At 40.7% G+C, this 10,000-nt stretch overlaps 2 protein-coding genes across 15 annotated transcripts in view; both read left to right on the forward strand.

Moving 5' to 3' along the window:
* Positions 1-6,318, forward strand: part of LOC135095714 (serine-rich adhesin for platelets-like) — a 48,441-nt gene extending 42,123 nt beyond the window's left edge. For 13 of the 14 annotated variants that reach the window (XM_063996727.1, XM_063996726.1, XM_063996735.1 and 10 more), the window contains 6 exons: positions 213-469; positions 1,073-1,211; positions 1,467-1,649; positions 2,056-2,234; positions 2,835-3,001; positions 4,560-6,318. In XM_063996727.1, the coding sequence (XP_063852797.1) occupies positions 213-469; positions 1,073-1,211; positions 1,467-1,649; positions 2,056-2,234; positions 2,835-3,001; positions 4,560-4,675 (1,041 nt within the window). In that variant the 3' untranslated portion in view covers positions 4,676-6,318. The remainder of the gene's footprint in view (positions 1-212; positions 470-1,072; positions 1,212-1,466; positions 1,650-2,055; positions 2,235-2,834; positions 3,002-4,559) is intronic. The other variant, XM_063996729.1, reaches the window with a different exon arrangement.
* A 3,641-nt stretch (positions 6,319-9,959) lies between these two features.
* LOC135095716 (serine/threonine-protein kinase H1-like) overlaps positions 9,960-10,000 on the forward strand; it is a 12,724-nt gene continuing 12,683 nt past the window's right edge. The window contains 1 exon segment of the mRNA XM_063996742.1: positions 9,960-10,000. This exon segment is cut by the window's right edge and continues 368 nt beyond it. The gene's annotated coding sequence lies outside the window, so the exon portion shown is untranslated.

The raw sequence follows: 10,000 nt of genomic DNA on the forward strand, positions 1-10,000 counted from the left end.
CTGTACACAAAATATATTAATCCACTTATCCATGCATCTTCTCCACTCTCCCATCCACATTTTACACCTAAGAGCCCAAACTGAACACAGAACACACACGTACACATCCACACCCCCTCCACCTCTCCTCCACCCACGTAAACCACACACAAACTTATGCACACCCTTCCACACACACTCATCCACATCTCTCCACCTTTCCCTCCACCCAGGCTGTCTCCAAGTCACCATCACGAGCTTCCACCCGCAAGGAGACCTCCACGTCATTGGTAGGTGGAGGGAGACGAGGCGCAGCTCCACGCTCAAACTCCACATTGTCAGCTAAGGAAGTGGACTTTCAGAACTGGAAGAGGCGGAAGAATTATGACCCAATGAAGGCTGCAGCGGAAGGGCGGAAGAAAGTTAATAGCAAGGGGAACGAGAAAGCTTTGCAAAGTGGACCAGCCAGCACCTCGGAGCGATCCCCCAGGTGGGTGTGTGTGAAGAGGGGGTCTGGTGGAGGTCTTCAAGTGGCACAGGGGACATGACAAGGGTGACTAAGAGGGGGTCTGGTGGAGGTCTTCAAGTGGCACAGGGGACATGACAAGGGTGACTAAGAGGGGGTCTGGTGAGGTCTTCAAGTGGCACAGGGGACATGACAAGGGTGACTAAGAGGGGGTCTGGTGAGGTCTTCAAGTGGCACAGGGGACATGACAAGGGTGACTAAGAGGGGGTCTGGTGGAGGTGTTCAAGTGGCACAGGGGACATGACAAGGGTGACTAAGAGGGGGTCTGGTGAGGTCTTCAAGTGGCACAGGGGACATAACAGGGGTGACTCAAGCAAACTCCCCAAGGTCATTAATCACATCAGAACAAGAAAGAATAGATTTAAGATTGAAAAGTAAGATTTTAAAAAAGAAATAAGAAAAAAAGTTATGAATGGCTAGCTGGAATAGGCAGTTAGTGGTGAATGAACAGGGAGCTTTACAAGGCTAGACAAGTGGAAACAGACAGGTGTATTTTGCATAGGACCTGATGTAGACCTGTTCCCCTGCACCAACCCTTGTGTCTTTAAGTAACCATTCCCCTGACAGTCCTCCAGGGTCCCTCTTGCGTTCAGCCTCCTTCCACGGGACAGAGGGCATGGGGGCCACGTCTGGGAGGTGGCCACGCCCCAGACCACATCACCTCTACCCCAGCGAGGACGAGGGGCCATATTCGCTAGAGGAGGAGGTGAGGGCTGCCTGTGTGTGTGTGTGTGTGTGTGTGTGTGATGTATTTTAAGAGTTATTAAGCTGAATTCAGAGAGAAAGAAAGAAAGAGAGAGAGAGAGAGAGAGAGAAAAGTATTATATTTCTCTTAACACTTCTCTTCCTCCTCCTCCTCCTCCTCCTCCTCCTCCTCCTCCTCCTCCTCCTCCTCCTCCTCCTCCTCCTCCTCCTCCTCCTCCTCCTCCTCCTCCTCCTCCTCCTCCCCAACACCAAACAGCAGGCTCACCCTGTCCCCCACTGCTCACCCTTAAGACGATCCCCTACCTCTCCACAACAACTCTGCTCCCCCCACACCACCTCGCCAGCCCACCAGGCCCCCAGCTCCTCCTCCAGGGGTAGGCGCACCACCTATGCTCTCTCAGATGATGGGGAGGGCCAGGTCACGTCACCCACCAGGAAGGTAATGCCCTCTTGAATCTTGCCTCGTTCCCTTGTGTTGTGTGTGTGTGTGTGTGTGTGTGTGTGTGTGTGTGTGTGTGTGAGTTACTGGGGTTTTCAAGGGTGTTTTCATGGTTCTAGTTTAACAGGCTGTAGTGGAAGTTACTGGGGTTTTCAAGGGTGTTTTCATGGTTCTAGTTCAACAGGCTGTAGTGGAAGTTACTGGGGTTTTCAAGGGTGTTTTCATGGTTCTAGTTCAACAGGCTGTAGTGGAAGTTACTGGGGTTTTCAAGGGTGTTTTCATGGTTCTAGTTCAACAGGCTGTAGTGGAAGTTACTGGGGTTTTCAAGGGTGTTTTCATGGTTCCAGTGTTAAGTTACATTAGGTTACATAAGGCCCCTTGATTTACCCTTGACTGCCATACTTAGGCCTCGCTGGATGAGTCAGGCAGCGAGGGAAAGAGATCCCCCATTAGTAGCACCCGGGGAATCGTTTCCAGTCGTTCAAAGGCCAAGATGGAGGCACTGGACAACCTAGTGATCTCCACCATCCACTCTCTGTCTGTCAAAGTCCGCACCACCTCTGAGACCCTCCTGCAGAAGCTCAAGTAAGTGGGGTTGGCCTGTGCGGTGTTGTGCGGTGGTGAAAGGCTTTGGATATGTTTAAATTTGTGGGTGTTTCTGGTCATTTGAGGTGAAAATGTGAGGTTTTTCTTGCTTAATGTATATTTTAATCTGTCACAGGAGTCTTGACAAACACAGGGTCATGCTACAACTCAGATTAATGTCACCTTGCAGTTTTCCATCACAGCCTCACAGCTTTCAATACACAAACCACAGCCTCTACCACAGCCTGACAAGACACACACAGCCTCACAGCTTTCAATACACAAACCACAGCCTCTACCACAGCCTGACAACACACACACAGCCTCACAGCTTCAACACACACACCACATCCTCCACCACAGCCTGACAAGACACACACAGCCTCACAGCTTCAACACACACACCACATCCTCCACCACAGCCTGACAAGACACACACAGCCTCACAGCTTCAACACACACACCACAGCCTCTACCACAGCCTGACAAGACACACACACACCCCTACAACTTCAATACACACACCACATCCTCCACCACAGCCAGACACACACCACACAGCCTTCAGACACACCCTACCTCTGTGTACAACCTCTGCAGATCCCAGTATGATGAAGAGGGTGACAGGGCTGCCTTGCTGGAGGAGGTGCTGGCCCATCTAAGCGAAAGTGACCAAGCGCTGGCAGGGAGTGGAGCAGGGAGATCCACTTCCAGGGAGCTTGCCGGCATTCTGAGGAACCTGAAGAAGATTGAACATGCTTTAGAAGGTGTGTGTGTGCGTGTGTGTGTGTGTGTGTGTGTGTGTGTGTGTGTGTGTGTGTGTGTGTGTGTGTGTGTGTGTGTGTGAGGAAGGGAGGGAGGGAGAAATTATGTTTGTGTGAGAGATAGAGAGATAGAGAGATGATGTGTGTGTGTGTGTGTGTGTGTGTGTGAGAGAGAGAGAGAGAGAGAGAGAGAGAGAGATGATGATGTTTGTGTTTGAGAGATGGAGAAAGAGAGAGAGAGATAGAGAGAATGTGTGTGTGTGTGTGTGTGTATGTGTGTGTGTTTATCAGTAAGAACTAGCTTTAAGTATGCATGTTTGTGTATGTATGTATGTATGTATGTATCTGTCTGTCTGTCTGTCTGTCTGTCATCTACACTATCACAATAATGGTAATAAATTGACATAATAGTGATGTTGTGATTAAACTAACATTACCTCTCTCTCTCTCTTTTCCTCTCTCTCTCTCTCCCTCTCTCTCTCTCTCTACTCCCCCTTCCCCCCCCAGCCCTTAGAAACACAACACTTGCATGGGATTTAAATGGGTGAGAATATACATTTATCCCCTTTAATTCTACCATTCCCCCCCCCAGCAGAGGGCTACACCATTTCCTCCCATTTCCTCTTCTATATAATACTCCATTTCTCTCTCTCTCTCAGTCTGTTTCTTGGTCTTTTTTCGTTTTTTTCCTTTTTTTCTTTCTATTTTTTCTCCATTTCAGCTTTCAATATCTTCTTTTTCTTCTTTTTTTTTCTTTTCCTTTATTTTTTTTCTTTTCTTCACTTTTTTTCCTTGTAATTATATTTTTATTTTCCTCTTCTACAATCCCCCGTACTTTATTTTGCTAATATCCTCTTCTTTTCATCTGCGTTATCTCTCTCTCTCTCTCTCTCTCTCTCTCTCTCTCTCTCTCTCTCTCTCTCTCTCTCTCTCTCTCTCTCTCTCTCTCTCTCTCTCTCTCTCTGTATTCTTATCCATTGCTGAAAATACGAAGGAAATAACTAAAATTCCCTTTTCTGCCTTCTATTTCTGTCTATCTCTCTCGTTTTCATTCTCCCGTTCGTATTTTCTCAATTTTTTTATTTAGTTATAGTTACCCCCTTACTTCCCTTCGTTTTCTCTTCGTTTTCTTATAAATTATTGCATGTTTTTGTTGTTATTTTTTTTCCTCTCAATAGATAGCGTGTGTTTATGAGGCACGTTTTCTGTGGTGGAGGGGAGGCTTTAGCTAATTGTTATTCTTGTTATTGTTACGTTTTCTGTGGTGGAGGGGATACTGGCCTAATTATTATTGTTATTATTATTCTTACGTTTTCTGTAGTGGAGGGGATACTGGCCTAATTATTATTATTATTATTATTATTATTATTATTATTATTATTATTATTATTATTATTATTATTGTTATTATTATTACTATTATTGTTGCTTTTGTTGTTGTTGATGCTACTGTTCCTTGCGTGCGTGCGAAAGAGAGAAAGAGAGAGAGAGAGAGAGAGAGAGAGAGAGAGAGAGAGTGAGAGAGAGAGACTTAACTAACCTAATCTAACCGCTCTTTCAGTAATTGACCGAGTAATGGTAGGTGAAGATGATGATGACGATGATGATGATGATGATGATGATGACGACGACAGGGGGGTGGTGGGGGGGGCTGACTGGGGGGAAAGTGATTATTAACCCCCCCTCTGCTTCCCCCCCTCTCCCCAATACACCAACCCCCCCCTCTCCCCCTTCCTTCTCCTGCTCCCCCTCGTCTCCTCTTTCGTTAATGAGAAGAAAGAGGAAGAGGAGAGAAGAGAAGGATGGGAAGAAATAAATATGTAGTGAAGATTGAATAAAGAAAGAGAAGGAGGGATATTTATGAAAGGGAAATAGACAGAATTTGTGATAATTGTGATAAATAGGAATGGAAGGAAGGAATATATTGGAAACTTGAATGAAAACGTAGAAAAGCGAAGAAGAATAAGGGGTAGTGAAGATGGACATAAGAAGGAATGTGATAAATGAGAAAATTAGAAAAAAATTTATATTTAGAAAAGATTTGAAAGAAGGAATAATGAAAACGAAGAGAGAGGGAGAGAAATAGGGAGATAGAAAAGGAAAAATAATGAAAATAAGTAAAGAAAACGGAAGATATTGAAGAAAATGGGAAAATTAACAAAAATAATAAAAGTGAAAATTGAAATCACGAAGAAAATTAAATACATAAAATAATAAAGAAAAATAGAAAAAAATATAGTATGTGATAAAAAATGACAAAGAAAACGTAGACTAATGAGAAAAACATACAGAAAACGAGAGTTGACGTTGACAAACAAAGAAAATGGGAGTGAGATTTCATATTCCTTAAAGAAAACGTAATTCAAGGCTGCAGATCATAGAAAACGGGATACCTGAAGCTTAGAAGTGCATAGAAAACGTAATGTGAGACCTGCAGCTGAAATTTGAATAGAAAACGGTTATTTGAACCTCAGAAATCAATAGAAAACGAGATTGGGCTTCGGGACGCATAGAAAACGGACATTTGAAGCTTAAAAATTCATAGAAAACGTATATTTGAAGCTTAGAAGTGCATAGAAAACGGAGATGAGGCTTCATGAACTATATAACCGAATCTCTCTCTCTCTCTCTCTCTCTCTCTCTCTCTCTCTCTCTCTCTCTCTCTCTCTCTCTCTCTCTCTCTCTCTCTCTCTCTCTCTCTCTCATTTATTTTATTGTATTTAATTTTTAGTTTATTTGTGAGGAAAGACGAGAGAGAGAGAGAGCGAGATAGAGAATTTGTGATAAAGCAAGGAAATGGAGGAGAAATTAAGAAAAGATGGTAGAAAAATAAATTAAGAAATAACGAGGAATTGTGATAAAAAAAAAAAGTAAACAGAGAAATGAGAAAATAGAAGATAATGAGAATAGGGAAGAAAATAAAATAAGAAAATGTAACAAGAAAAAAATAATAATAATAAAACTAAAAATAAAGAAAATACACGAACAATTAAAAAAAAAACGATAAAAAACGAGAAAAAAAACAAGAGGTGCTAGACGCGAAAAAAAAAAAATCATATATATATGTAATTTATCCTGAAATTCCCTCAGTATGTGCGTGTATGTGTGTATGTACGTATGTGTGTGTGTGTACCAAAACAACAGGACACCACCACCACCACGAGCTGATACGAATAAAATAACCCGTTTTCTTTCATTGGGGGCACCGTGGGATTATGGGTAAGAAATTTATCACTCCCTTGGAAATGTGGCAACAGTCAGGAAGGCGTGGGAGAAGTTAAAAGGGTGGAATTTTAAATATGGCTTAAAAATAGGGAAAATAAATAAATGAGAGATTTTAGGTTCGTAACCCCTATGAGTTCTGATGGGGATATGGCTTAGAACGAAAGGAAATGGGTGTTTGAATGGGTTTTATATTCCATTCACGTGGTAATGGTAAGAGGAATGGGTGGATGTACGGGAGAAAAGATGGGAGGTTTTAGGCTTGTAACACCCTATGAATTCTGGTGAGGATATGGGTTAGAACGAAAGGAAATGGGTGTTTGAATGGGTTTTATATTCCATTCTCTTGGTAATGGGCAAGAAAATGGACGAAAGAAATGGTGTTTATAATGTTATCTGTGAAGAGATCTAGACGTGATGAGAATATTTTTACGGTCCTATTTCCTCGCGATTCCCCCTTAGAAATGGGCGAACAAATGGAAATGGGTTTGAATTATTATTATTTATTCATTTTTCATTTTATTTTTTTCAACTTTTTTTCATATTTTCCAGCTAGAGAAATTTGGACCCCGCGTGAAGGGAATGGGGGAAACAAAATTTTAACCCCCATTTCTCCCAGATCAGTGTAGAAATGGGTGGAAACAGACTCCGTAACACCAAAACAGACAAATTATAACACCATTAGGCTCAACTTTAATAAAACGCCATTAACTAGGCCTATCAGAACGAGAGAAGCTAAAACAAAACTTGCAGGAGAAACGCTCGTATTTTTTTTTTAAACCTAAGGCGCATCTTCACTACAACCAGAATACCGTAATTAAAGCGACACGTGTTTCCAATGATGTTTTTACGGTTCTAGTGACAGATTAACAACATTCCTACATTATTAACTGGAAAAACACCTATGAAAAACATGATCTTTGTGGCCTTTTAAATAGTCTTGGTGAGAAAGCAAAGAAAATTAATAAAACACTTGTAGGTTGAGATGGGATAGGGAAGACGGGGATAAAATACACATAATATTTTAAACGCCATTATCTTTAAACACAGTCATGATATGGGTAAGGAAAGGAGGTTTAAGGAAGTAACAGGGAGCTATAGTCAACCCCAGTATGTCAGCGTGCGTATATGAAAGCCAATAGACAAGAAAATGGTATGCAAATATCCGTGTGTTTGTGCGCATTGAGTTGTGATCCCGTTCAGAACGCTGGTAGTCGTCTGCTGCTGAACTTCGATTTTCGCGCCAATTTTTAAAACACCATTCCAGTTAGTGTAGTTGTGTTGCCCAGACGAGGAGGAGAGAGAGAGAGAGAGAGATGATGTGTGTGATAAGTCTGTTTTGTTGACATTCCAACTGTGTGTGTGTGTGTTTGTTGTCATTATTAGATATATTGTTTTCCTCTCTCTCTCTCTCTCTATTTTCTCCCTTTTTTACTTAATTTCTTTCCTTTTATTTTCTTGCACACACACGCACACACACACACATTTCCTGCTCATAAATGTGAAATTAGGTTTAATCTTAATATTTTGACCATAATTATTTGCTATTGTTGCATTAGCACTGTGATGCCCCGAGAGAGAGAGAGAGAGAGAGAGATAATTATTTTATTTATAGTTTGTGTGCGTGAGCGTGTGTGCGTGTGTCTGTGTACGTCCCAAAACTAATGCTCATGTACGTTTAATAGTGTCCATTCCAACACACACACACATACACACACACACACACCGCTTGGCTGGCATATATCTGCAAACAAAACAAAATATTAAAAAAAAAAAATACTTATACAGCAAAATTTAATGGTAATATAAGAACAAGTAACCACAAAATAATAATAATAATAATAACAATAACAATAGTCTTGAAACCTAACCGTAATAATAATAATAATAATAATAATAATAATAATAATAATAATAATAATAATAGTAGCCTCAAGTAATTAACAAATAGATGAAATGAATTAATGTGCTTTTTGAATCTCCTCTTTCGCAACAGTGAACTGAATATAACGTATTTTAGGAATTTTTATCGTTTTCTACCAGAATTTCAAATGTACGCTCGCTTTCGTACCCCGCCCCTCCTCCCACGCTCCCGCTCCCCCTCCCCCCCTCTCCCTCCCGTTTCGAGATGGCCGCTGTTAGAGCTTTTGGTATTAATCGTACGCATTAAGAAAGAATATCGTACTTCACGTCAGCTTGTTAATGGAAAGCCCTGTATTATTAAAAGATGTTATTGTTGTTGTTGTTATTATTATTATTATTATTATTATTATTATTATTATTATTATTATTATTATTATCATTTATTATTATTATTATTATTATTATTATTGTTTCTCTCTCTCTCTCTCTCTCTCTCTCTCTCTCTCTCTCTCTCTCTCTCTCTCTCTCTCTCTCTCTCGCTCTCTCTCTCTCTCTCTCTCTCTCTCTCTCTCTCTCTCCCCAAGCCATGCCTAACATTGCATTAAAAGTTATTATTATTATTTTTTTTATTATTATTATCACTATTTCATCTTCGTTCGTCGCTATTTGGACTCTAATATTTAGTGTGTTAATTATCGCTAGTGTAAGCCCACAAGGTTCTCCCTAAAAGTGATATTTGTAAATAACACAAGAATTATCATCACTACATGTATGTACTGTTTATAAAAGCCTTTAACTTCAACTTCTGTGTTTTATTAATGCCGGTAATGGGGCGGGGCAGGGGGAGGGGGGGCGGGCTCTGGAAGGAACACAAAGGAAGGATAAAAGGTGGTGGTGGTGGTGGTATTTGTTGCATAGCGGAGGGCTGGTGGTAGGAGGGGGGTGGGGAGTGCCGCTTGGTGATGGGGGAGGGGGGGGGCTCAAAGCAACGTATATTTTGGCTCTTTAATTATAATTTGAAACTGAAAAGAACGTTGGTTTTATTGTTCTCCTCCTCCTCCTCTTTCTCCTCCTCTTCTCCTTTTCTTTATCTTCTTTTTCTCTCTCTCCTCTTCTTCTCTTTCTCTTATCTTCTTTTCCATTTCGTATTTATTCTTATTTTTTTCTTTAACTTGTTTTTATACCCTTGTTTTTTTTTCTTGTTCCATTTTCTTTTATTTTCCTTCCCATTTGCTTGTAATCTCTCTTTCCGTCTATCTTATTCCTCCTTTTATTTTTCTTTCTCCGCTTCCTTGATCTGTTTTCTTATCTTCAAGTTTTTTTTCTTTATTTTTATTCTTGTTTCCTCTTTTTCTTTCTTTTTTTCTGTTTATAATCTCTTTTCTCTCTTATTCCCATCTTTATTTTCTATTTCCCTAGCTATTCATCTTTTTCGTTTGTTTTCTTTCTGTCAAACGGAGAAACTGGCAACTAAATTCATCTAATCTTATCTTTTTTCTCATTTTTCTCCTTCCTCTCTACTTATCTCTTTATTCCACCTTGACCAAAACATTCTTCCATCATCTGTTTATCATCTACTCCCTTTAATTTCATCCTTTAGTGCCAAAAAAGTGACAGAAGTGAAAAAAGAAAAAAATATTGACAGGAACATTACGTTAAGTTTATCATTCCTCTGTTTTTTTCACGTTTTCTCAATTCTCTGCACTTATTTACCTGTTCCAACTTGATATTAACACTCTTCTATCATTAATTTATCACCCACTACCTTTACATCCAGCCATTAGAGCCCAAAAGCGCGATAAAAGCAAAAAGAGATTAAGATCACAAATTTGACAGAAGCGGGCAGGGGGTATGTAAACAGGGGCGGGCGAGCGAGCCAGCCTTGAAGCCTCAGTACCGCTCTGGCAGTCAAGGTGG

Source organism: Scylla paramamosain, unplaced genomic scaffold, assembly GCF_035594125.1.
Source record: "Scylla paramamosain isolate STU-SP2022 unplaced genomic scaffold, ASM3559412v1 Contig1, whole genome shotgun sequence".
In the NCBI taxonomy this organism is placed as follows: Eukaryota; Metazoa; Arthropoda; class Malacostraca; order Decapoda; family Portunidae; genus Scylla; species Scylla paramamosain.